Here is a 27,449-nt window from a genome sequence, read left to right as displayed (position 1 = left end):
TGGTATCACCCTTGTGCCCAGCCCGTGTGGGGTCCCCAAAGGGGCGCGGGGGTCACCAAGACCCCCAGCCCTGCCCTCACCCACCTGGGGCATCTCAGCGGGCAACAGGGCACACTGGGCACCCCCGCCTCACCCTGCCGCTGCCTGCTGGAGGGTCTTACCCGGTGGGCAGCAGTGCCCACGGCGGGGGCTCTGCCCAAACCCACAGGGTGGGCACCGGGGTCCCCCCAGCACAGCTTGGGGTGCAGGTGGACAGAGGAACAGGCAGGGAGCAGGGAGAGAGCAGGTGAGGAGCAGGATGGATGCAGGTAGGGTGCAGGGAGGAAGCAGGGAGCACGATGCAGATAGAGAGGGGGTAAGGAAGGTGGGGAGCAGGTAGGGAGGGGGCAGGGTGCAGGTGGGAAGCAGGAAGGATGCAGGGAACAGGCAGAGGTGCAGGTGAGGAGCAGGGAGCAGGTAGGAAAGAGGCAGGGAGGAGGGAGGAAGCAGGGAGCAGGCAGGGAGCAGGTGAGGAGCAGGAAGGGAGCAGGATGCAGGTGTGGGGAGCAGGCAGGGAGCAGGTGAGGAGCAGGAAGGGAGCAGGATACAGGTAGGTGCAGGCAGGGAGCAGGTGAGGATTAGGATGCAGGTAGGGAGGAGGCAGGGGGCAGGTGGGGAACAGGAAGGGTGCAGGGAACAGGGAGAGGTGCAGGTGGGGAGCAGGGAGCAGGTAGGAAAGAGGCAGGGAGGAGGGAGGAAGCAGGGAGCAGGTGAGGAGCAGGCAGGGTGCAGGGAACAGGCAGAGGTGCAGGTGGGGAAGCAGGATACAGGTAGGTGCAGGCAGGGAGCAGGTGAGGAGCAAGAAGGGTGCAGGGAACAGGCAGAGGTGCAGGAGGGGCCAGGTCCAGCCCTGGGGTGGCCCAGAGCCACCACCCCGCACAGCCACCTCACTGGGGGACACAGCACCCACACACAGCCAGGCTCCTGCCTGACCCCACTCCCAGTGCTCCCAGTTGGGTCTGGGACCCCATCCACCCCAATGCCAGTGCTCCCAGTTGGGTCTGGGACCCCATCCACCCCAATGCTAGTGACCCCAGCTGGGTCTGGGACCCCATCCACCCCAATGCCAGTGCTCCCAGTTGGGACTGAGACATTCCCCCTATTCCAATGCTCCCAGTTGGGTCTGGAACTTCCCCTCCTCTCTCCCAGTCCCCCCTCAATCCCAGCCATGCAAAAGACTCCAATTGATTAAAAATTCCACATTTTATTTTCAGTTTTATTCTAAACTTCACTGGTGTCACACAGGTGACCCAAAGTCCTCCTGCCCACCTGCTGCCCTGGCACGAGGGTGCCCAGGAGTGTCCCCAAGTGAGGATCCCCCCACTGTGAGCTCCTGGACAGGGCAGGAACATCCCTGCACACCTTGAGCGCCCAGACACCGTAACCCCCACTTTGGCACCAGTGCCAGGGGACGGCGAGAGGATAAAAAGGGGTCGTTGTAGCAGAGCCCCTGCCGGGGGGCTCAGAGGGGGCCCCCGTGGCGGCTGCGGCAGGTGATGAGGTACTGCGGGTAGGCCTGGGTGTCGTTGAAGATGACGAAGATGTCGGGCTGCCGCGGGTCATCCACCACGCTGTGGTAGCGCTGCGGCGCCCCGGAGCCCTCGCGCGGAGGGGGTGCCCGCAGCCCCTGCTGCCCGGCCGTGAACTCCCCGGTCAGCACCTTGGCCATGAAGATGAACTTGGTGCCGTCGGCGCTGGGCGGGGAGTAGCGGTCCCGCGCCGAGATCGCCGCGCGCACCGCGAAGTAAACGCCATGGCCGTAGAGCGTGGCTGCAGGATGGGCATCAGCTGGGGCACCGGAGGTGTGCCGGTGGCACCGGGAGCACATCGGCACCCTGGGGCCACATTGGCACCCTATTCCACACTGAGGGCACCGTGCCCACCTTGGAAACCCCTTCCCATGCACCTGTGATCACCCTGTTCCTGTGCAAATGGCACCGTGCTCACCCCACCACCCCGTTCCACACCAAGGGCACTGTGCCCACCTCACCACCCTGTTCCACACTGAGGGCACCGTGCCCAACTTGGCACCCCATTCCCATGCCCCCATGATCACCCTGTTACTATGCAAACGGCACTGTGCTCATCTCACCACCCATTCCACACCGAGGGTGCCATACCCACCTTGGCACCCCATTCCCATGCACCTGTGATCACCCTGTTCCTGTGCAAATGTGCCCACTTCACCATCCCATTCCTACACCAATGGCACCGTGCATACCTTGGCATCCCATTCCCATGTACCCATGAGCACCCCGTTCCCGTGCAAATGGCACCATGCCCACCTTGGCACCACCACCTTGGCCACCACCCCCTTCCCATGCACCCATTATCACCCTGTTCTTGTGCAAATGGCACTGTGCCCACCTCTCCACCCCGTTCCTACACCAATGGCACCATGCCCACCTTGCCACCCCACTCCCATGCCATTGGCAACCAGTGCCCTGTTCTCATGGTGCTGTCAGCATCATGCCCACATGGACACCCTGTACCCATGCCAATATGACACCGTGCTCCCCTTGGTGCCCTGTTCCCATGCCAATGACACCATGTCCCCCCTTAGTGCCCTGTTCCCATGCTGATGGCACCATGACCCCCCTTGGTGCCCTGTTCCCATGCCAATGACACCGTGCCCCCCCTTGGTGCCCTGTTCCATGCTGATTGCACCGTGCCCCCCCTTGGTGCCCTGTTCCATGCTGATTGCACCGTGCCCCACCTTGGTGCCCCGTTCCCATGCTGCTGGCACCATGCCCCTCCTTGGTGCCCTGTTCCTGCACCAAGGGCACCCCTGGTCACCCCCCATGTGCCTGGCACTCACCATTCTTCCCACAGAAGCTGCGGTTGAAGCCGTGCAGGCAGATCTCGCAGCTGGAGGCCTTGGTGGTGCCGTGGAAGAGGACGCGCTCCACGACGGTGCCGGCGGCACAGGCGCGCTTCACGCTGCCCTTCTTCAGCTGGTACTGCTTGTACAGCACTGGATGGATCAGCTTCTGCACCTGTTGGGCACCGCCGTGTCACTGCTGCGCCACGGGAACACCCTGGGGGTCCCCTGTGCCCAGCCCCACCTGCACAATGCTGATCTGGCTGTGCAGCTCCTCCAGAGTGCTGCAGAAGTGGCGCACCGTGTCGGCAAACTCCTCCGAGTCCTCAGCCAGCACCATCAGCCGCACCTCCTCCTCCAGCCCAGCCACCTCTGGCCCTGCCATACACGGATAAAGCCCTGGTGAGTGTGGGCACAGCGAGAGGCACGGCTGGCCCCATGGCACCCACACGCACCGAGCAGGAAGAAGGCGCTGTCCAGCGGGGGCTGGCTGCGGCAGACGGGCACGGCGCGGGCGCTGCCGATGTCAAACTCCTCCATGCGCTCCAAATCCACGGTGAAGGGCCGCCCATCCAGCACCAGATCCAGCCGGCGCTCCTGGTGTGACCAGGCCTGCTCCAGCAGCGCTGCTGCCTCGGGGGCATAGGGCACAGCGGTGCCAGAGGGGTCCCAGCGCACCCAGTGTGCGGTGGCAGCGGCGGCAGCGGTGGCAGTGGGGTCAGTGGGGTCAGCGGTGGCACCGTGCCCCGGCGGTGGCAGACGGTGGAGCAGCAAGGCGAGCTCTTGGGCAGCCAGGGCCGTGTACTCGGCGAAGCCGCGCAGCGTGGCGGTGTCACCATGCAGACTGAGCTGCACGGTGTGCCGGCACTGCAGCAGCACCAGCGCGCAGCGCCCGGCAGCTGGCAGCACCCGCAGCCGCTCGCTCGCCACGTCCTGCGCCCGCAGCCGCCCCGCCAGCGCCCGCTCCAGCTCCTGTGCCGCCGCTGAGGCGTCCTGCTCGGAGGAGCAGAACAGCGTCACCCGTGCCGTGTCCGCCGCCAGCAGCGCCTCCTCCAGCGAGGCCTCCTGTGCGGCCAGCAGGCAGGCATCCTCCTGGGCCTGCTCCTGCTCCTGCTCACGGCTGTAGGAGCTCAGGGACAGAGAGGTGGCGCGTGCCAGCTCCTCCTGCTCGTGCCTCGCGTGGTCCATGGAGAACTGGATGGCCAGGGCCATCTGCACCTCCTCTTCCTCCTCCTCCTCCACGCCGGTGTCCGACAGCAGCTCCTTGGCACCATCACCACCAGCTGCACAGATGAACGCAGCGTTGGGGTCCCACTCGTCACCAGGGAGGGTGTCAGGCCATGGGTCGGGGCTGCCACGGCCGTCGGCGTCGCTCGGGCGCAGTGCTGCCAGTAACTCCTTGATCTCCTCTGTGGGAGCAGCGGGGTGTCAGCCATGAGGCCCCGCCACCATGTCCTGGGGAGGACCAGCACCTGTGGCCTCCTCATCCCACCGCAGCACACGCAGAGCGGGCACCAAAGTGTCACCCTCGCCCCTCACCTGCGCTGGAATGGAAGCCGTGGTCACCACCATCACCATCGCCATCAGCAGTGGCATTGTGGCCCTCAGGCAGGTCCTGGTGCCAGGAGTGTGGCCGGGGCTCCCTGCTTGGGGGCAGCAGCTCCTCCAGCTGCAGCTGTGGGGATCAAGGGTGGCATCACCAACGCTGCTGTGGCACAGCAGGGACCAGCACAACGGCACCCACTTGCCAGACCCCTCCCTCCGCACGAGGCTGCACCTGGGGATCTGGAGGGCTCCAGGGTTCACCGTCCAGCTGGATGACGCACTGGAAGCGGCTCTCCAGCTGCTGCAGCAGGCTCTGCCCAGCCGGGTCCCGCAGGAAGCGGGCAACACCCGGAAAGTGCAGGGTTGTGGGGTGCGAGGCCACAGAGTCCAGCAGGCTCTGCAGGAAATCCACCATGGCCTGGCACTGGCCAAGCTCCCCGCTCACCTGTCAGCAGAGGGGCAAAGGGTCAGCATCTGGGCACCAGCGCCTGCCCAGCTCCCCACTCACCTGCAGGCAGCGTGGGCAGCACCACGGGGCTGGCAGCCCCTGGCACCAGGGTGTGCTGTGAGCACAGGGAGGTGGGAGTGCAGCAGAGACCCCTGCCCACACCTGCCTGCACTGCTGTCTGCACCTGCTTGCACCTGCCCACACCTGCCTGCACTGCTGCCTGCACCTGCCCACACCTGCCTGCACCTGTCTATACCTGCCTGTACCTACCTGTACCTCCCTGCTCTGCTGCCTGCACCTGCCCACATTGGTCTGCACCTGCCTGTACTGCCCACACCTGCCTGCACCTCCTTGAACTGCTGCCGGCACCTGCCCACACCCCCGTCTGCACCTGTACCTGCCTGCACCTACCTGTACCTCCCTGCTCTGTGGCCTGCATCTGCCCACACCTGCCTGTACCTGCCCACACCTCCCTGCACTGCTGTCTGCACCTGCCCACACCCTTGCCTGCACCTACCTGTACCTCCCTGCACTGCTGCCTGCACCTGCTTGCACCTGCTCACGCCCCTGCCTACACCTGCCTGCACCTGCCCACACCTACCTGTACCTGCCCACACATGTCTGCACCTGCCTGTACCTGCCCACACCTGTCTGCACTTGCCTGTACCTGCCTTCACCTACCTGTACCTGCCCACACCTACCTGCACCTCCCTGTACTGCTGTCTGCACCTGGCCACATCTCCCTGCACCTGTCTGTACCTGCCCACACCTGCCTGTACCTGCCCACACCTGTCTGCACTTGCCTGTACCTGCCTTCACCTGCCTGTACCTGCCCACACCCCTGCACTCGATGCTCTTTAAGGCCTCTTCCAACCTAGTCATTCTGTGAATTCCACAACTTCGCCTGCTCCTGCCTGCAGCTCACCCGGAAGCCAGAGATGTCCCCCCCCTCCAGTGGCAGCAGGGACACTTCGGGGACGCTGCTGAGCATGTCCTGGTAGTGCTGCTGCAGGTAGCGCACGGCTCCCGGCTCCGCTGGCACCAGCGCCTCGTCCTGCACCGACACTGCTGACACCGGCTCTGGCACCACCACCGACATGGGCCTGGGGGGCTGGGCCTGGCTGGGCACGGCCCTGAGCCCCTCTGTGTCCTTGTCCCTGCGGGGGAAGGTGGCTGGGGGCTGCCCCGGCCGTGGGTGTGATGTTGGCACTGTTGGCGCTGGCGCTGTGTCCAGTGTGGGGTTCGTGTGTGCCACAGCAGGGTCTGAGGTTGGCACTGAGTCCGACGGGCAATCTGTGTCCAGCAAGGGCTCCCTGACCAGCAGGGGCTCCGTGTCAGGAGGAGAGGCTCTGTCCGGAGCGGGGACAGCGTCCGGGGGCACGTCCGTGTTCTCCTCCAGCAGCTCCAGGAAGGGAAAGTGGGGGGTGAGCTCCAGCACCGTGTCCTGCAGGCGGTGTGGCCTCTGCAGCACCCGCTCTGCGGCTGTGGGGACAAAGGGACGGGCAGCTGGTGGCACAGAGCGGCTCCCTGTGCTCCTGTGATCACCCCGTTCCTGTGCAAATGGCACCGTGCCCACCTTGGCACCCCGCTACCATGTCCCCATGATCACTCTGTTCCTTTGCAAATGGCACTGTGCCCACCTTGGCACCCCTTTCCCATGTACCCATCACCCTGTTCCTGTGCAAATGGCACCGTGCCCAGCTTGGCACCCCATTCCCATCCACCCATGATAACCATTCCTGTGCAAATGGCACCGTGCCCACCTTGGCACCCCCTTCCCATGTTCCCATGATCACCCTGTTCCTTTGCAAATGGCACTGTGACCACTTCACCCCGCTGTTCCTGCACCAAGGGCACCGTGCCCACCTTGGCACTCTGTTCCCGCACCAAGGGCACCATGAGCACCTTGGCACCACCCCATTCCCATGCACCCATGATCACCCTGTCCCTGAGCAAATGGCACCATGCCCACCTCACCACCCCATTCCATACCAAGGGCACCATGCCCACCTCACCACCCCGTTCCAGCACTGAGAGCACTGTGCCCACATTGGCACCCCATTTCACACTGAGGGCACCATGCCCACTTTGGCACGCCATTCCAATCCGCCCATGATCACCCTGTTCCTGAGCAAACAGCACTGTGCCCACCTCACCATCCCATTCCACATCAAGGGTACTGTACCCACCTCACCATACTGTTTCTAGACCAATGGCACCATGCCCACCTTGGCACCCCATTCCTATGCCCCCACCCAGTTCCTGTGCAAATGGCACCGTGCCCACCTCACCACTCTGTTCCCACACGAAGAACACCATGCCCACCTTGGCACACCATTCCTGCACCAAGGGCACTGTGCCCACCTCACCATCTCTTTCCACACCAAGGGCATCGTGCCCACCTTGGCACCCCATTCTCATGCACATTCCTGTGCAAATGGCACCATGCCCACCTCACTACCCTGTTCCCGCACCAAAGGCACCTTGGCGCCCCATTCCCATGCGCCCATGATCACCCTGTCCCTGTGCAATCAGCCCTGGCTCCCTGGCACCATGCCCTTACCTGCCGGCTCCTGGAAGGTGACAATGGCCCCGTGCCCCCCTGGCAGCACCCGCACGTCGCTGACGCGGCCGCCGTCGCTGCGCCGGTTCTCAAAGTAGAGCTCGAGCAGGTCCCGGCTCAGCGCCGTCCCCAATGCCCTCACCCGCACCGCGGGGCTCCGTGGTACCCGCAGCAATGCCAGTCCCCGCCGCCGTGCCCGCTGCTCCGCTGATGCCAACTCTGGGGAACGGGCAGCGCTGGCACCGCGTCCCCATGGCCGTGCCATTGCCCCCACCATGGCCGTGCCACCACGTCGCCATGGCCATGTCACCACCTCCACCATGGCCGTGCCACCGCCCCCACCGTGGCCATGCCATCGCCCCCACCATGGCTGTGCCACCGCGTCCCCATGGCCATGTCACTGCCTCCACCGTGGCCGTGTCACCATCCCTGCCATGGCCATGCCACTGCCCCCACCATGGCCATGTCACTGCTCCCACCATGGCCATGTCACTGCTCCCACCATGGCCGTGCCACCGCGTCTCCATGGCCGTGACACCATGCCCCCACCGTGGCCATGCCATCGCCCCCACCATGGCTGTGTCACCGCGTCCCCATGGCCATGTCACTGCCTCCACCGTGGCCATGCCACCTTCCCTGCCATGGCCATGTCACTGCTCCCACCATGGCCATGCCACTGCTTGCACCATGGCCATGCCACTGCCCCCACCATGGCCCTGCCACCGTCCCCACCATGGCCGTGCCACTGCCCTCACTGTGGCTGTGCCACCACCCCCACCATGGCCATGTCACTGTCCCCACCATGGCTGTGCCACCACCCCCAATATGGCCCTGCCACTGCCATCACCATTGCTGGGCTACTGCCCCCACCATGGCCGTGCCACCTCCCCCACCATGGCCGTGTCACCACGCCCACCATGGCTGTGCCACCCCCGCCACCATGGCCGGGCCACCGCCCCCATGGTGCTGTCATGCCCAGGGTTTGGGCACCTGGCAGAACCCGCGCCCCAAAATGCCACCCTGGTGTCCCCCCAAGATCATCAGCCCACTCAACACTCCTACCCCTGGCACCAGGGCACCTGGCAGATCCCATACCCCAAAACACCACCCCGATGTCAGCCCCAGACCCTCCAGCCCATCAGCCCGCTGCCCCCCAATACTCCCATCCCTGGCACCAGGGCGCCCAGCAGAACCCATGCCCCAAAATGCCACCCTGGTGTGTCCCCCAGACCCCCCAGCCCATTAGCATTCAAGCCCCCCAACACTCCCACCCCTGGCACCAGGACACCCGGCAGAATCTGCACCCCAAAATGCCACCCTGGTGCCCCCCAGTGTCCCCAGTCCCACCTGGGGGGCTCAGGGGCTCCTGCAGCCGCAGCAGGCTCCAGCCGGGCACTGAGCCCTGGCACAGGGTGACAGTGCCAGGGGACACACCCAGCAGGGTCCCCAGGTGCTCGGGGGGGGTCCCGGGCTCCAGACCCCGCAGTAGCAGGTGGGAGGGGTCCCAGGGGGGGGCCGGGCGCACCCCCAGCTCGGCTCCCCCGAGCCTGTGGCTGCCGTGGGCCAACACGTTCTGTGCGTCTGGGGAGGGAAGGCAGGGTCACTGGGGGCTCACCCAGCACCCCTGCGACCCCCGGGGGCACAGCACCGCTCACCAGTGATCCCAGCAGGGCTGGGAACCCCTCAGCCCATCCCAGTGGGACTGGGAACCCTCACACCCCATCTCAGTGGGGCTGGGATCCCCCACACCCCATCCCAGTGGGGCTGGGATCCCCCACATCTTATCCCAGTGGGGCTGGGAACCCCCACACCCCATCTCAGTGGGGCTGGGATCCCCCACATCTTATCCCAGTGGGGCTGGGAACCCCCACACCCTATCCCAGTGCTCCCAGTGGGGCTGGGAACCCACACACCCTATCCCAGTGCTCCCAGTGGGACTGGGAACGCCAAATACCACCCCAATGATCCCAGGAGGACTGAAACCCCCAAATCCCCTCCCAGTGCTCCCAGTAGGACTGGGATGGTTACACACTTCATCCCAGTGCTTCCAGTGGAACCGAGACCCCCAAATCCCATCCCAGTGCTCCCAGTGGGACCGAGATCCCCAAATCCCACCCCAGTGCTTCCATTGCAACTGAGACCCCCAAATCCCACCCCAGTGCTCCCTGTGGGACCGGGACCCCCAAATCCCACCCCAGTGCTCCCAGCTGAACCGGGACATGCCCCCCTGCCCACGCTTACCCTGGGGGTCTTCAAAGGTGAGGAAGAGGAGGGGCCCGAGGCGCTGGCAGCTCTGCACGGGCCCCCCGCCCGAGCGCCGCCGGCTCTCGAAGTACAGCACCAGCAGCTCCTCGGGGGCGTCGGGGGGCACCCCTCGCACCTCCAGCACCCCCCCGGCCATCCTGGGCCACACACACGTGTGGGGCTGGGGTCCTTTACGCCCCCTCCCTCCCCAGCCCGCTGGGACGCCCCGTGACCCCAAGCCCCCTCCCCAAACTCCCCGTTCGTGCCCCTCCCCGGACCGAGGGTCCCCTCGGCCCCGCGTCCCCGGGGCGGGACCCCCCTTTAGCCCCGGGACCCCCGCCCCAGGGCGGGACCCCTCGATCGCCGCGCACCTCCCCAGCCCCGTGGGGGTTCCACAGCCCCCGACAGAGCTCCCCCACCCCGCACCGGATCGGGACCCCCCCGATCGCCCGGGACCCCCCAGCCCCATGGAGGTCCCACACCCCGGACCGGGACCCCGCGATGGCCCCGGAACCCCCAGCTCCGTGGGGGTCCCACACCCCCCGGCAGAGCCCCCCCACCCCGCACCGGATCAGGACCCCCCGATCGCCCGGGACCCCCCAGCCCCATGGAGGTCCCACACCCCGGACCGGGACCCCCCGATGGCCCCAGCACCCCCAGCTCCGTGGGGGTCCCACACCCCCCGGCAGGGCCTCCCCACCCCGCACCGGATCGGGATCCCCCGATCTCCCGGGACCCCCCCAGCCCCATGGAGGTCCCACACCCCCCGGCAGGGTCCCCCCACTCCCCGCGGGGCAGGGCCCCCCACGCACCGGACGCTGCGAGGCTCCGCCCCGGCCGAGAACAGAAACCGAAACGGGACCAAAACAGGAAGGGGAAGGGCAGGGGGCGGGACCGGGGTGGGGACACGGGACAGCCCCCACGCGGGACGCGGGGACGCGGGGCCGTCCGGCAGAGGGGGACTGGGGACTGCGGGAGCGGCCACACGCGGGACACGGGAGCAGCACCACGGGTGACAAGTGACTGTCCCTTGTGCGTGACCGGCCCCACGAGTGACCGGGGACACGGAACTGACCCCAGAGGTGACAAGGTAACACGGCAAAAGCCCCACAAAGGTACACGAGAATGACGTAGGCGCAAGGGCCATCCCCAGGGGTGATAGGGGGACATGTGGCTGTCCCTCGCGTGTCACCGCGGGCGCGTGACCGTCCCCAGGAGTGACCAGGGGACACAGAACTGACCCCAGAGGGGACAAGGGGACACCAAAAAAGCCCCACAGAGTTACACGAGAATGACGTAGGCACACGGGCCATCCCCAGGGGTGACAGGGGGACGCTTGGCTGTCGCTTGCGCGTTACCGGGGGACTTGTGACCAGCCTCAAGAGTGACCAGGGGACACAGAACTGACCCCAGACATGAGAAGGGGACACGAGATAAGCCCCACGAGTGACCAGGGGACACAGAACTGACTCCAAAGGTGACAAGGGGACACCAGAAAACCCCACAGTTGCATGAGAATGACGTAGGCGCACAGGCCATGCCCAGGGGTGACAGGGGGACACGTGGTTGTCCCATGCGCGTCACCGCGGGCGCGTGACCGTCCCCACGCGTGACCAGGGGACACGGGACCGATCCCAGAAGCGATAAGGGGACATGGAATAAGCCCCAAGAGGTACACAAGGATGATATAGGCGCACGGGCCATCCCCAGGGGTGACAGGGTGACACGTAGCCGTCCCCTGCGCGTCACGGCGGGCGCGTGACCGTCCCCACGCGTGACGCGGCGGGGCCGGGGCCGCCCGCGCCGAGTGCGCGCTGCCGCCACCAGGGGGCGCTCTGCTGCACGGCCCCTTGGCCCCGCCCCCAAATAGGCCCCGCCCCTCATCAGCTCCTGTGGCCTACGCAGCATTAGCGGCCCGGGCCCCGCCCAGTCCCCGCCCCCTTCAAAGCACCGCCCCCTGCAGGCCCCGCCCCGCCCGGCGCGCAGCGAGCGGACCCCGCGCAGCTCGGCCCGGCCGGTGAGCGGGGGGCGCGGGGGGATCGGGGGGTCCGGGGCTCGGGTGAGGGGTACCGGCGGCGAGCGGAGGGTGCGGAGGCTCCGGAGGAGCCCCCGAGCGCGGTTCCCTCCGCCGTTTCCCGCTGCCGCAGTCCGCAGCGCACGGGTTCGGTGCGAGGCGGGGGGGGGGGTAGCGGGGCGGGGGTAGCGGGGCCGAGCGGGACCCCGCGGCCGCGGGGACGGCGGGGGTCTCCGGGCCGCTCCCCCCGCGGCAGCGCTCGGGGATTAGGCTCGTTGCTGCCGTAAATAGGCCGCGCCGGGGCTTTACCGAGCGTCAGGGCAAAGCGGCTTACGGGACTCGGAGAGAACCGGGGGGGCGGCGGCACCCCCGCAACCCGTGATGCGGGAGCACCTGCACCCCCGCAACCCCGCCCGCCGGGCTGTGGGCATCCCTGCGCCCCCCGCACGCCGTGCTGCCGGCTCCCCCGCGTCCCCCGCACGCCGTGCTGCGGGCACCCCCGCACCCCGTGATGCGGCCCCCCCGCATCCCCGCAGTCCGGGTGCGTTCACCCCCCGCACCCTGCGAGCCCACAGCGCCCGCACCCCATGGCCCCGCTCGGGGTGCCCCCCGTGCCTCCATGTGGGGTGCGCGCCGCGGCCCCTGACCCCGTTCAGGGAGTCTCCCGTGCCCCACACATCCCGGAAAGCTGCCCGGGCCCGAAACGCGCCCCCCGCCCGGTGTCGGTGTCGGTGCCGCCCCCGCGGCGCCGCAGGGCCGGGCCCCCCCCCGTCCCGCCGCCCGCCCGCCCGCCCGGGGCGCGGGGCCGTCACGCGGCCGCCGTGGTTGCGCCACCGGCCGGCGCTGCCCGTTGGCCGGGCCGGGGCCGCTGCGGCACCGGAACAGCGGCGGAACCGCTTGGGCACCGCCGCCTGCCAGGCTGCGGCACCGGCAGCGAGCCCGCACGGGTACCGGTGCCGGTACCGCACCGCCGAGTGCGCGATCCCCGCCTAGGGCGCAGCCGCCCCTCCCGCACCGCCCGGTTTTGTAACCGGGCTCCGGGAGCGGGGGCGGCCCCGGGGCTGCGGTGGAGCCCGCCCGGCTCGATGCGGTGGGGCCGCGGCCTGTGCACGGGCCTGGCAGGACGCCGCCGCTCGCGGTGACGGCCCAAGGGGGCAGTGAAGCGGCGCCGGGGCTCCCCCGCAATGCTGCCGGTAATCGTGGCCTGAACCGGGCCCGCACGGCGATCCCAGCCCCGCTCTCCGCCCCGCGGTCCCCGACCCGCACCCGGTCCCGCGCAGCGATCCCAGCCCCGGGGCTGTTGCCATGGCAACGGCCTCACCGCCGCCATCTTGTGCGGGCACGGGGGCGGGGGGAGCGGGATGGGACCCCCCCATGGCGGGGACCCCCATTCTGGGCATCCCTGAGTGCGGGACCCCCATCCCAGGGCATCTCCCGAGTGAGGGACCCCCATCCCAGGGCATCTTTGAGTGCGAGACCCCCATCCCAGGCAATCCCAGCGTGAGGGACCCCTATATCGGGCATTCCCCGAGTGAGGGACCCCCATCCCCAGCATCCCCTGAGTGGTCACCCCAATACTGGAGCATTCCCTGAGTGAGGGACCCCCATCCCAGGACAACCTTGAGTGAGAGACCCCCATCCCCGGGCATCCCCCCCAGTGTGGGACCCCCATTCCCGGGCATCCCCCGAGTGAGAGACCCCCATCCCAGGCATCTTTGAGTGCGGGACCCCCATCCCAGGGGCATTCCTCAGTGAGAGACCCCCATCCTGGGCATCCCCCGAGCGCGGGAATCCCATCCTGAGGCATCTTCCAAGTGAGGGACCCCCATCCCTGGGCATCCCTGAGTAAGGGACCCCCATCTCAGGCACCCCCCGAGGAAGGGAACCCCATCCCAGGTGTCCCCGAGTGAGGGACCCCCATCCCGGGTGTCTCCGAGTGCGGGGACCCCATCCTAGGGACCCCCATCCCGGGGCATCCTCCGAGTGAGGGACCCCCATCCCGGGTGTCTCCGAGTGCGGGGACCCCCATGCTGGGTGTCCCCGAGTAGAGACCCCCATCCTAGGGCATCTCCCAGATGGGACCCCCAGGGTGGAGGGTGATGGCCATGGCAGGCTGATGATGGCCATGGAGGGGTGATGGCCATGGGGGTGATGAGGAACAGGGTGACAGCAGTGGGAGGGTGATGGCCATAGGGGGTTTGATGGCCATGGGGGGCCGATGATGGCCATGGAGGGGTTTGATGGCCATGGGGGGCCGATGATGGCCTTGGGGGGCTGATGGCCATGGGGGTGATGAGGAAGGGGGTGACAGCAGTGGGAGGGTGATGGCCATGGGGGGTTTGATGGCCATGGGGGGCCCGATGATGGCCTTGGGGGGCTGATGGCCATGGGGGTGATGAGGAAGGGGGTGACAGCAGTAGGAGGTTGATGGCCATGGGGGGCCGATGATGGCCGTGGAGGGGTGATGAGGAAGGAGGCCCTTTGTGGCTACTGAGGACAGAGTGATGGCTGTGGGGGGACAGCCATGAGGGGCTGATGGCTGTACTGGGGGGGAATGAAGACGAGGGGGATGAAAGCTGTGAGGGGTGATGAGGAGGTGGGTGACAGCCATGGGGGACGATGCCACCATCTCTAACCCCCTGTCTCCCCCCGCAGCACCAAGGCGGCCGCAGCCTGCGCGCCACCATGTCCCACGAGAAGAGTTTCCTGGTGACGAACGACGGTTTTGGGGGCCAGCAGCCGCCCGCGGTCCCCCCAGCGTACCCGCAGCCCCCGTACCCCGTGGCCCCGTACCCCCAGCCCCAGTTTGGCCCCACGCCCTACCCGCAGCCGGGCTTCACGCCGGGGCCGGGGCCGTACCCACCGCCAGGGCCGTACCCCCCCGCCGGGCCGTACCCCCCCGGGCCGTACCCCCCGCCCGGGCCCTACCCCCAGGGCCCCTATGGGCAGCCGCCCTATGCCCAGCCCCAGCCCATGGTCCCCGGAGACCAGGACTGTAAGTACCGGGAAAAGGGGGGTGGGGGGCTGCAAATGGGCTGGGGGACCCTCCTGGCTGCCACACGGGGGTGTGTGACACACCTGGGCTCCTGTCTGAGGCTGGGGGTTCAGGTGTGTGGGGCAGCCCTTGGGTGTCACATGGGGGTGTGTGGCACACCTGGCTGTCACACGGGGGTGTGTGACACACCTGGGCTCCTGCCTGAGGCTGGGGGTTCAGGTGTGCAGGGCAGCCCCTGGGTTGTTACATGGGGGTGTGTGGCACACCTGGGTGTCACATGGGGCTGTGTGTGTGACACACCTGGGCTCCTGTCTGAGGCTGGGGGTTCAGGTGTGCAGGGCAGCCCCTGGGTTTGGTTCCCTTGGGTGGGGGACCCTGCTGGCTGTCACGTGGGGGTGTGTGACACACCTGGGCTCCTGCCTGAGGCTGGGGGTTCAGGTGTGCAGGGCAGCCCCTGGGTTTGGGCACTGAGGGAATCCCTGGGGGGCTCTCTTGGAGGGGGAGCAGCACAGACAGTGGGGGGGTCTGGCAGCTCAGGGGGCTCAAGTGGGGCAGCAGGGACCCCTCTGTGGCTCCTGGCTGCTGTCCCACAGATCCTGGGGGGCAGCTGGGGGTCTGTGCCCACCAGGGACAGTGACTCTGGGAGAGGGGACACTGCCCAGAGCCGTGCCAGCTGTGACACCTGGCTTTGGGGGACACAGAGCTCCACTCCCGGTGGCTCTTGCCCCACACATCCTGGGGACCATGCACACCATGGGGATGGCACTGGCTGTGACCCTGGGAGGGGTGACACTGCCCCAAGCCATGCCAGCTGTGACACCTGGCTTTGGGGGAGCACTCCCCATGGCTCCTGGCTGCTGTCCCACACATCCTGGGGACCATGCACACCATGGGGATGGCACTGGCTGTGACCCTGGGAGGGGGGACACTGCCCAGAGCCGTGCCAGCTGTGACACCTGGCTTTGGGGGGCACAGAGCTCCACTCCCCATGGCTCCTGGCTGCTGTCCCACAGAATCTGGGGGACTGTGCCCACTGGGGATGGACCCTGGGATGGGGGTGACACTGCCCAGAGCCATGCCAGCTGTGACCCATGGCTTTGTGGGGCTCTCCCTGTAGCTCCTGGCTGCTGTCCCACATGTCCTGGGGGACCATGCCCACCAGGGATGGTGCTGGCATGCCCAGAGCCGTGCCAGCTGTGACAGCTGACTTTGGGGGACACAGAGCTCCACTCCCTGTGGCTCCTTCCCAACAGATCCTGGGGAACTGTGCCCACTGGGGACAGCACTGGCTGTGACCCTGGGAGGGGTGACACTGCCCCGAGCCATGCCAGCTGTGACACCTGGCTTTGGGGGACACTCCCCATGGCTCCTGGGACCGTCTCAAGCAGTGTGCCCCCTCCCCACAGCCCCCCTGCACAGCACCTACCACGAGGACGGGCCCCCCTCCTACTATGACAACCAGGACTTCCCGTCGGCGCACTGGGACGACAAGAGCATCCGGCAGGCCTTCATCCGCAAGGTGGGACACGGGGGGCTCGGGGCGGGGTGCGGGGCATTGGGGGACCCCCCTGTGACCCTGCCCCCCGTCCCCAGGTGTTCCTGGTGCTCACGCTGCAGCTGACCGTCACCTTCGCCTTCGTGACCGTCTTCACCTTCGTCAAAGGCGTGCGGGGCTTCGTGCAGCGCAACGTGTGGACGTACTACGTGTCCTACGCCGTGTTCTTCATCTCCCTCATCGTCCTCAGCTGCTGCGGTGACTTCCGCCGCAAGCACCCCTGGAACCTCGTGTCCCTGGTGGGCTGGGGGCACGGCTAGATGGGCGTGGGGAGTGGGGGCATCCTGGGCCAGGGGCACGGCATGGCAGGGGTTAAGGGTGCTGGGCTGGGGGCGCATGGAGGGTTTGGGGGTGCCATGGTGGGTTTGGGGATGCTGAGCCAGGGGCACACAGAGGGTTTAAGGGTGCTGGGATTGGGGCACGGGGAAGGTTTGGGGGTGCCATAGTGGGGCATTGGGGTTTCTGAGCCAGGAACACACAGAGGGTTTAAGGGTGTTGGGTTGGGGGCACATGGAAGGTTTGGGGTGCTATGGTGGGGGTGGGTATAGGGGTGCTGAGCCAGGGGCACATAAAGGGTTGGGAGACGCTGAGTCAGGGGGCATGTGGAAGGTTTGGGGGTGTCAAGGTGGGGGCACTTGGTGGGGTGGGTTTGGGAGTTCTAGGCCAGGGAGCACACAGCAGGTTTGGAGGTGCCAGGCTGAGGGGGCAGATTTGGGGTGCTGCACCACAGGGGTTTTGGGGCAGGTTTGGAGCTGGGTGGGGTGACAGGGCAGGTTTGGGGTTGCAGAACCAGGGGCATACAGAGGATTTAGGGTGCTGGGTTGGGGGCACATGGCATATTTGTGGGTGCCAGGCTGGGCACACAGGCCTGATGGGTTCCCCCTTTGCCTTGCCAGTCCATCCTGACTGTCAGCCTGTCCTACATGGTGGGGATGATCGCCAGCTTCTATGACACCGAGGCTGTCATCATGGCTGTCGGCATCACCGTCGTCGTCTGCTTCACCGTGGTCATCTTCTCCCTGCAGGTCAGCGCCAGGGCTGCCCCTGCTCCTGCCTGGGGGGCTCCAGACTGGGGGGGAAACACCCCAGTGACTCCCTCTGGGCTCCTGGGGGGCTGTGGGATCTCCTCTCATGGGCCTTTGGATTCCAGATGGGGTGTACAGCCCTCCCCAGCTCCCTGCGGGCTCTGGGGGCTCCACCCCAGGCTCTGACCCCCCCAATCCCCCTCCCCACAGACCAAGTACGACTTCACCTCATGCCGGGGCGTGCTCATCATCTGCCTGGTGGTGCTCGTGCTCTTCTCCATCCTCTGCATCTTCATCCGGAACCGCATTGTGGACATCGTCTACGCCTCGCTGGGGGCCCTGCTCTTCACCTGCGTGAGTCGGGGGGCTGGGACCCCCAGCTGCTGGGGGGGGGCAGTGCCACCAGCACCCCTGGGTGCTCCAGCTCACTGGGGACACACAGGGTGTGCTTGGGGTGCCTGGTTGATTTGGGATTGGGGGATTTATGGGACCTGTTGGTTCCTCCTGCCCCTGACACTGCCCCATTCCACAGTTCCTGGAGGTGGACAAGCAGGGTGTGCTTGGCTGGTTTGTGGTGGGAGGGATTTATAGGACCTGGTGGTTCCTCTTGCTCCCCACAGTGCTCTGTTCCACAGTTCCTGCTGCTGGACACACAGGGTGTGCTCAGGGTGAAGCGTGCAGGGTGTGCCTGGCTGGTTTAGGGTTGGGGTATTTATGGGACCCGTTGGTTCCTCCCACCCCTGACACTGCCCCGTCCTGCAGTTCCTTGTGGTGGACACGCAGGGTGTGCTCGGGGTGTCTGGCTGGTTTGGGATTGGGGGATTTGTGGGACCTGCTGATTCCTCCTGCCCTGACGCTGCCCCATCTTGCAGTTCCTGGCGGTGGACACGCAGAGTGTGCGTGGGGTACCTGGCTGGTTTGGGGTGGAGGGGATTTATGGGACCTGTCTGTTCCTCCCTCCCCTGACACTGCCCCGTCCCTGGCAGTGGACACTCAGGGTGTGCTTGGGGTGTCCGGCTGATTTGGGGTGGAGGATACCTGTGGGATCCACTGGTTCCTCCTGCCCCACACTGCCCCGTCCCACAGTTCCTGATGGTGGACACGCAGGGTGGAGGGTGCAGGCTGTGCCTGGCTGGTTTGGGACTGGGGGATTTATGGGACCTGTTGTGCCCCGTCCCGCAGTTCCTGGCGGTGGACACGCAGCTGATCCTGGGCAACAAGCAGCTGGCGCTGAGCCCCGAGGAGTACATCTTCGCCGCGCTCAACCTCTACACGGACATCATCAACATCTTCCTCTACATCCTCGCCATCATCGGCCGGGCCAAGGAGTAGCCGCCGCCCCCGCCCAGCCCCGCCGCTCGCCGCGGCCCCGCCCCGGTCGGGATCCCCTCCCCGTAGCCGGTTTTGTCGCCGTTCTCATCGCGTTCCCCGGCGGTTCCTGCCCCGCGGGGGCTCGCTGGTGCGGGGCTGCCACGGCCCCCCCGGCCCCCTGCTCCTCCCTGCTGTGAATACGATTTTCCTCCCCTACCCCACCCCGTTGCGTTGAACGCGGACTGGAAGCACTTTGGACCCCCCTCTGTCCTGTCCTGTCCCCACCACGCTGTCCCCTCCCTGTCACCACTCCAGCTGCACAGGCAGGGGCAGTGCCAGCAGCACTGCAGATCCCCCCGGGCCACTGTCCCTGCCTGTCCCCACCCCAGGCCCCCCCGTGCCACATTCCTGTGGCACCTCCAGCCATCCCCGAGGCACCGTTCCCACGTGGGTGTACCACCAGAACCCCTCGAGCCACTGTCCCTGTCTGTCCCCAGAACCCCTGAGCCTGTGGCACCCTCCTGCTCTGAGCCACTGTCCTCATGTGGAGACACTCTGAGACCCCCCAAGCCACCAGCCCCGCCCATTGCCACCTGCCTGTCCCCACCCCCGTGCCACAGCCCCTCCTGTGGCACCCCCAGACCCCCCTGCCCTCCCCGCGTGGCCGAGGCCCCATCCTGGTCCTGCTGTTAATAAATTGTCTTGTTCATCTCCCACGGCTCTGGCTCCATCCCAGGGTGTCCTGCTGTCCCCACCACGTTCCAGCTGGGGTCGGGTGCCACCAGGGCTGAGGACAGCCTGGGGACAAGAAGGCTCAGGGTGAACCCCAGCAGGACCAGAGGAGGCAGCCAGGTGAGGTTGGGTCCTGTTTCCTGAGGCTGAGGGGAGGTTTAGGGTGGATAATGGGGAAATTCCTTCCTGGAAGGGGCTGTGGAGCCCAGGCACTGCTGCCCCAGGCAGGGCTGGAGTCCCCATCCCTGGGGTGGATTAACAGATGTGTGTATGTGGCACTTGGGGACATGGTCTGGGGTGGCCTGGGCAGTGCCAGGAGCAGTGCTCGACCTGCTGGGCTCAGAGGCTTTTCCATCCAACCCAACCATTCCGTGGTTCCTTGATGCCCAGTCCATCCTGTGGCAGCTCCTGGCACTCTCCTTGGCAGCTCCAGCCCTGGCCAGTATTTCTGTCTGCACATTCTCCCTCGGGAAACATTCCCTGCTCTTCCTCTGCTGCTCCCAGGCCTCTCCTGTTTGAGAGTTTTAAGAGCAGCTTTTAAGGGTTTTAAGGTGGCACCAGCAAAAGGAGGTTTGAAATAAAGGCAAAAGCGTGACAAGGTTTGTGGGCAAAGCTCACTCAGTGGTTAAAGCACACAGAGACAAAAATCTAAAGCTAAAATCACCCTGGTCTGACTCACCCAGATCTAAAGGGTGAAATATCCCAGGGGAGCATCCCAGAAGTCACAGCCCAAACAGAGAGCTAAGGAGCAGGCAGGGGCACAGGAGGGCACGGGGGGTGCACAGGGACAGGGTTACACTGTGAGAAATGCCCTGGGAGCTCAGGGAAGGGCACAGGGACAGGGTTACACTGTGAGAAATGCCCTGGGAACTTGGGAAGGGCACGGGGGATGCATAGGGGCAGGAACAGGGTTACACGTGTGAGAAATGCCCCAGGAGCTCGGGAAGGACACAGGGACAAGGTTACACCTGTGAGAAATACCCTGGGAGCTCGGGAATGGCTCAGGGAAGGGCTCAGGGAAGGGTCGGTGGCTCTGCTCCTCTGCAGAGTTGAGCCCCAAGGGCCGGGGGAGCAGCCCAGGCTCCCAGCACAGCGAAGGTGAGGCCTCTCCCAGGGAATGCCAGGCACAGCCCAGGGGCAGGAGAGCTCCAAGGCTCCCAGGAAGCGTTTGCAGGTCACAGGAGAGAGGGTGGACTTTGGTCATGGCTGTTTTCCATCTTGGCTGCGATTCAGGCTAGGAGATCTCTGGAAGTTCCACAGAGAAAATGTTCCACTTGTGTTGTTGTTCAGGCAAGAAAAATAAGTTCCCAAGGCCGTTTTGTTAAAGGAGGAGCTTGTTATCCATGCAGCAGGAATTCCTAGGAGCAGACTGTGCTCCTGATAAGCTTGGGAGGAGCTTGGCACGCAGGTGCTGCTCGTTGGGGACTGATGGCATTTCTGAGCTCACAGAGCAGTGGGGAGGTGCAGCACCTCAGATCCATCTCCCACCTGTCTGTTCCTGGGGCTCCACATCCCACTGCTCTGTTCCTGGGGTCCAGATCAAGCCTTTCCTCTCCCAGGACTGCCTGTCTGTCCCCTGTTCCTCTCCCAGGACTGCCCAGGTCCCTCTCTGTCCCCAGGTCCCTCTCTGTCCCCTGTCCCTCTCTGTCCGTTGTCCCTCTCCATTCCCTGTCCTTCTCCCAGGTCCCTCTCTGTCCCCCGTCCCTCTCTGTTTTCTGTCCCTCTCCATTCCCTGTCCCTCTCCCGGGCTCCCTCTTTGTCCCCTGTCCCTCTCTGTCCCCTGTCCCTTTCTTGGGGCTCCCTCTCTGTCCCGTGTCCCTCTCCCGGTGCTCCCCAGCTCCCTCCCTGTCCCCTGTCCCTCTCTGTCCTCTGTCCCTTTCTGGGGGCTCCCTCTCTGTCCCCTGTCTCTCTCCCAGGGCTCCTCTCTCTGTCCCCTGTCCCTCTCTGTCCCCTGTCCCTCTCCGTCCCCTGTCCCTGTCCCAGGGCTCCCTCTCTGTCCCCTGTCCCAGGGCTCCCTCTCCATTCCCTGTCCCTCTCCATTCCCTGTCCCTCTCTGTCCCCTGTCCCTCTCTGTCCCCTGTCCCTGATCTCCAGAGCAGAGCCTGCCTGATTTGCTGGCTCCGGGCCGCCCCTGACGGAGCAGAGCTGCCCTGGCAGCTTCTCCTCTCTGCTGCCCTCCGGATCCACCCTGCGGTTTGTTTATTTCTGGAAGCCCCTCCCCAGCACCTGTCGTGCTGCTGCTCTCCCTGTCCCACCCCCGAGGCCATGCGAGTGTCACACACAGGATCCCCGGGGCTGGCCCGGTGTCCCACGGCCCTGGGGCTGTCCTGGCTGTCCCCGTGTCCCACAACCCTGGGTGTGCCTCCTGCCCTGGCTGTCCCCATGTCCCACAGCCCCGGGGCTGCTCTGGCTGTCCCCGTGTCCCCATGTCCCACAGCCCCCGGGCTGTCCTGGCTGTCCCCGTGTCCCACAACCCTGGGTGTGCCTCCTGCCCTGGCTGTCCCCATGTCCTGCTGTCCCCGGGGCTGCCCTGGCTGTCCGTGTGTCCTGCTGTCCCCGGGGTTGTCCTGGCTGTCCCCATGTCCCACAACCCCGGGTGTGCCTCCTGCCCTGGTTGTCCCCATGTCCCACAGGCCCCAGGGCTGCCTCCTGTCCTGCTGTCCCCGGGGCTGTCCTGGCTGTCCCAATGTCCCACAGCCCCGGGGCTGTCCCGACTGTCCCTGTGTTCCGGTGTCCCCTGTCCTGACTGGCCCTGTGTCCCACTGGCTTGGAGCTGCCCTGGCTGTCCCCATGTCCTGCTGTTCCCCGGGGCTGTCCTGACTGTCCCTGTGTTCCGGTGTCCCCTGTCCTGACTGGCTCTGTGTCCCACTGGCCCCAGGGCTGCCTCCTACCCTGGCTGGCCCCATGCCCACGGTACCAGGGGAGGAACTGGGGCTGCAGCCAGGAGGCCAAGTCCAGAGTCCAAGAGCCTTTCGGGTGCTCCCTGCGGGGTGTTGGTTCTGGGGTGGGAGTGGGGCAGGCACTGAGCCCTTGAGAGATTCCTACTCGGATCACTCTGCCAGCTCTGGGCCACAGCACAGAGGAGATGTGGAGCTGCTGAAGTGAGTCCAGAGGAGGCCACGGAGGTGCTTTGAGGGGTGAAGCCCTTCTGCAGTGGAGACAGCTGGGGGTGTTCAGTCTGGAGAAGGATCCATGAAAACACCAAAGCCCCATCCACTGGCTAAAGGAGCTTCAGGAGAACTGGGGACAGACTTTGGACAAGGGCATGGAGGGGCAGGGCAAGGGAGAATGGCTCCCCAATGCCACAGGGCAGAGTAAGATGGGATATTGGGAAAGAATCTATCCCTGTGATGGTGGTTATGCCCTGGCACAGGCTGCCCAGAGAAGCTCTGGCTGCCCCATCCCTGGCTGTGTCCAAGGCCAGGCTGGGTAGGGCCTGGAGCAGCCTAGCCCAGGGGAAGATGTCCCTGCCCATGGCAGGGCTGCACCGGACGGGCTTTAAGGTCGCTCCATCCCAAACCATTGCAGAGCCCCCGGGGCTGGGATGGGCGGGGCGGGCGCTCGGCAGTGCCAGCAGCTCGTGCTGCCACCTGCTGTTGGCATCTGGAACTGCAGCTGGGAGCGGGGCATGCGCAGTGCTGCTGATTTCCCGCACTCGCTGCTGCCCTCCTGTGGACAATTCCCGAACCACAACTCCAGGAGATGAGCGGGTAAAGAGGAAAAATCCCTGATTTGAAAGGAAAAAGAGTTTCCTGAGTGAAACATCAGGGTTTTTTCCATCAATAAATGGGTGGTGCTGCCTCTGTCCCCATTTCTCCATTTTATTTTTCATCTTTCTTCATTCTGTTTTCTTTTTTTTTTTTCCTCCCAATGCTTCCTCTGACGTGTTACCACAAATCAGGAACTTTGGAACTGACCCCAAACTGATCGTTCATCCTTTTTTAATTGCACTGAGCAGCCCCCACCAGCTCCCTCAGCCCTTCCTGGTGCTCCACACATTTCCGCAGCTCCATCCCTTCCCTGGGCATGCTCCAGCCCCTCCAGGTTCTTTCTGAGGGACTACAGTGAACAAGGAAAAAGGGAGGAACATTTCTCCAGCACCTCTTCGTAGATCAAGCTTTGAAAAATAAAGCTGTAATGAAAATTCCAGGAACTGCTTTATTTTAGGAAATGAGGCACCCTGCAGGAGAGGCGTTTAAAGAGCTGGTAGCAGATACATCAGGTGAGTCAGCAGCAAATTTTGGTTAACTTTTGATTCACCAGGCAAGCGAGGATCAAATTTATGATAAATATGTGATGCACCGGGCGAGCAAGGATTAAGGTTTTGATACATTTTGATACACCAGGTGAATAAGCAGCAATTTGATGCTACATCAGGCAAGGCAGCCAAGGAGTGCTAGGAGGTGGCCGTGGCATTGCCACTCCCAAACCCCTCTATTGGGAGGTGCCCAAATGGCCCCAGGTGCTGCCAGATCTCTGCTGTCTGTGCTGTCCCGCACTGCCCTGGATATTCCAGCCCCCTCATGCTGGGCCTGCTGCCCTGTCATTGCTCCCTCTTGATGGGGCATTTCCTGGATCGACGCCTTGCTACATTGACCATGGAGGCCACAATGACAATAATGACCAAAGTGGCCAAAATGACCCTAGTAACATTATCATTCACAGTGATCTCAATGAATAAAGAGATCATAATGGCCGTAATGTACTCGTTAGTCTTGGTGACCTCTGTTTCTCTGGGGGTCCTGGTGGCCTTCGTCCTGGTGGCTTTCCACACTGATTTGCAAGAACACAGTGACCTTGCTGGCCTCGTGGCTTAGAGGGTTCCAATGGCCACTGCCATGGCCACGGTGGCCAGGAGAAGCCCCCCAAGGTGGGGGGAGTTCCTAGGGAGGCTCCCACCTGTGGGGACAAAGAGACGGGTCAGGGGGATGATGGGATGAGAGGGTCAGGGGGACATCAGGAGGGCCATGGCGGGAGGGACAGAGATGGTGGGGGGCCCTGAGAGTGTAGTGTCAGAGGGGGCCATAACAAGGCCCATTTCCCCTGTACTCAGCCATGTCCGCAGTGGCCACGGCCATTGCCAGCAGTGCCAGGATGTGAGCCAGGGGGGGCATGGAGAAGAGAGGCCACAGGCACCAGTGTGGGACACTGCGGGAAATTGAGGGGACACAAAATACAGACTGTATGACACAAGGAGGACACTGGGAGACACCAGGGGATGCTGAGGGAACACTAATGGGATAGAGAGAGGGGACTCTGAAGGACATGGGGTGGCTTCCTTGGTGAGTGGCTGGGGAGTGACAGTGGGATCAGCCCAGGGAGAGTGGAGGGCAGCCCTGGCCAGGAGACCCCTGCACATTTTTTGAAACCTGATCCCAAATCCTGGGGTCACTCCTGGATGGCCCAGTGCCCTCCAGACCCCCCAGCTCCCAATCCCACTCCCACAGTCCTATATCCCTCCTCAAGGTGTCTTGTCAGCCTCCCTGCAGGACCCTGACTCAAATCCTGGGGTCACTTCCTGATGCTCTCCCCAGTAACCCCAGTGACCCCACAGACTCCCAGTTCCACTCCTATAGCACTGTTTGGCCCCCCCTCCCGGTCTTTCCCAGTGCCTCCATTACCCCAATCCCTCTCCCAATCCCTTGTACCCCTCCCAGTGACCCCATGTGCCCCAGGACCCTGGCCCAAGGTTTGGGGTCCCCAATGGGTCCCACTTGTCCCTGTCCCCTTCTCCCCTTACCTAAAACTCACTCTCAGTGCCTTGACCACCGCGGTGACCTCTAGACCCTGATCCAGTCCCGTGTGCCCCCCAAGTGTCTCCCAGTACCCCACTGCCACTCCCATGGTCCTGTGTCTCCCATCACTGGCCTATGGACAGCCCCAGGGACCCCAGTCCCTGTCCTGTGACACCCCCAGGGCCACACCAGACCCCAATCCCTCAGTCCCATGTTCCTCCCCAAGGGTCCCCAGTCCCTGATACCAAATCCAGCCGGAGTGAAGCTCCCTGATGGAACCGGAGGTATCAGAAAGCCGGAATTCTTTCCCAGCTTGGACTCACAGGGGATCTCTCCTGGTCCTGCAGGTCAGGGAGGACCTTACCATGGAGTATGTATCCATCATAATTATAAATATACCTGAAATTGTGTCCTTTATCTAATATAGAAACCAGCATTTTTCCCGTAAATAATCTGCATGGCTCTGCCTCTTCTAGGAAAGAATTTTTATTGTGCTGGAGAATCATAAAAAAGGGGTTTTCTCAGTGTGGTTTTCACTGAGTGCCCCAATATCCCAGATCACCTTGCCTCAAAATTTTGCTTTGGGCAGGCGCTGCTCCTTCTGTGTTACAGAACTTGCCAAAAAACCCCTCAGTGGAGTTCCCTTTATCTGTTTCTCCACAGGTTCCAGCAACCTTTGCCCTGCTATGTCCACACTTCTACATCCTTTTTTGGTTTTTGTCCATTCATCTTTGAGCTCTATCCAGCACCATTAAGGCATCTAAAACTTTCTATTCTCTCTCTTATTGCTCACCCTCCACGACCCAAATCCCACCATCCCATGTCCCCCCAGTTGCCCCCAGTCCCACTCCCCACTGCTCACTGAGTTGCAGTCACACCTCAGATACCAGCTGGGGTCCTCTATTAGATGACTTCAGGAGCAGAGGATCAGCAATGGGACATCACGCCATGATCAATATGATCAAGTGAAGTCAAATTTATTACAAGAACAAACTGTATTTATGCTTTGTTTTACTGTTCACACGTTTCAAGCTAATACATGATTGGTTCAGCCAATCTGTGCACGCGTCTCAAGCCTTCAGCTGATTGGTTAGTCTTTCTTCATGCATCTCACTGTGGTTTATTGTTTTGCCTTCATGCACTCTGCTGTGGTTTTTTTGCTCCGTCTTCTTAGCGTGCCTCACATCCTGGACTTGTTTTTCTCCTGAGGAGGCTCTTCCTGTTTTTGAGCTATCGGAGACACTGTGAAATTCTACTCAGACCCATAAAGGCTGGCTTGGGGACAGTGTCCATTTTCCTGGAAAAATCCCTCAATAGACATCCCTGTAGGCACCTTGAGCCTGGGGATGATCTCCTGGGGGAATGCCTGGGTGACTGAGCTGCGCTGAGCTGCTCAAAGAAGTGGCTGTAATACAATATGGGGCACAACAGCTTGGGGATTGAAAAATCCCTGTGGGAAATAAACTTGCATTAAAACTGCATGAGAGGTTCCTTCGAATTCCAAACCATCACCTCCAGGCATCACTGAAAGAGGAAACACTCCTGGGGATAACTGGCAAATGGATTTTCTAAGCTACCACACCAACATGGGCTCAGGTATCTCCTGCTGTTGGTGCATCCCTTTTTTGGGGCCGAAAACTTCTCGTGCCACACCAGCAAGGCCAGGAAAGTCACCCAGACACTCCCCCAAGAGATCATCCCCAGGCTCAAGGTGCCTACAGGGACGTCATCTGATAGGGAACCCCAATTGGTGTCTGAGGTGTGACAGCAACTCAGTGAGCAGTGGGGAGTGAGACTGGGAAGAACTGGAGGAACATGGAACTGTGGGATTGGGGTCGTGGGGACTGAGCAATAAGAGAGAGAATAGAAAGCTTGAGTTCTCCTGAAAGTGCTGCATAGGGCTTAAAGAAGAAGTAGCAAAAAAAAAAAAAGGATGTAAAAGTGTGTACACAGATGAGCAAAGGAACCTCATCTTATAATGTGGAGAATGTTATAATGTGGAGAAAGAGATAAAGGGCACTACAATGAAGGGTTTTTGGCAAATTCTGTAACACAGAAGGAGCAGCAGTGCCTGCCGAAAGTTAAAGATCAAGATGAGATCATCTGGCATATTGGGGCACTCAGTGAAAACCACACTGAGAAAACTCATTTTTAGGACTCTCCAGCGCCATAAAAGGAATTCAGGAAAGAGGTGGAGCCATGCAAATTATTGCTAAGTAAAGTTGCTGTTTCTGTACTTGGTGAGGGACACATTATAACGAACATTTGCAATTATGGTGGGTGAAGACCCTGTGGCAAAGTCCTCCGTGACCTGCAGGAACAGGAGAGATCCACTGTGAGTCTGAGCTGATCAAGAATTCCAGCTTTCTGATACCTGCAGTTCCATCAGGGAGTTCACTCTGGCTGATTTTGGTATCAGGGC

General features: G+C 63.7%; 2 protein-coding genes across 2 annotated transcripts; one reads left to right on the top strand and one right to left on the bottom strand.

Moving 5' to 3' along the window:
* Window positions 1–1,475: 1,475 nt before the first annotated feature.
* Window positions 1,476–9,817, bottom strand: PARP10 (poly(ADP-ribose) polymerase family member 10). The gene is made up of 10 exons (XM_058031990.1): window positions 9,658–9,817; window positions 8,764–8,997; window positions 7,417–7,635; window positions 5,779–6,335; window positions 4,638–4,850; window positions 4,400–4,535; window positions 3,316–4,269; window positions 3,105–3,238; window positions 2,858–3,035; window positions 1,476–1,809 (listed from the first exon to the last, which is right to left on the bottom strand). The coding sequence occupies exons 1-10, from the start codon at window positions 9,815–9,817 to the stop codon at window positions 1,502–1,504; spliced, it is 3,093 nt and encodes a 1,030-aa protein (XP_057887973.1). The 3' UTR covers window positions 1,476–1,501.
* A 1,813-nt stretch (window positions 9,818–11,630) lies between these two features.
* On the top strand, window positions 11,631–19,282 carry GRINA (glutamate ionotropic receptor NMDA type subunit associated protein 1). The gene is made up of 7 exons (XM_058027397.1): window positions 11,631–11,677; window positions 14,330–14,669; window positions 16,076–16,188; window positions 16,263–16,463; window positions 17,121–17,249; window positions 17,460–17,603; window positions 18,432–19,282. Exons 2-7 carry the CDS (start codon window positions 14,360–14,362, stop codon window positions 18,579–18,581), a joined length of 1,047 nt encoding a protein of 348 aa, XP_057883380.1. The 5' UTR covers window positions 11,631–11,677; window positions 14,330–14,359; the 3' UTR covers window positions 18,582–19,282.
* Window positions 19,283–27,449: the final 8,167 nt, after the last annotated feature.

Source organism: Melospiza georgiana, chromosome 1 (assembly GCF_028018845.1).
Source record: "Melospiza georgiana isolate bMelGeo1 chromosome 1, bMelGeo1.pri, whole genome shotgun sequence".
Lineage (NCBI taxonomy): Eukaryota > Metazoa > Chordata > Aves > Passeriformes > Passerellidae > Melospiza > Melospiza georgiana.
This window is presented reverse-complemented; position numbering and strand designations above follow the sequence as displayed.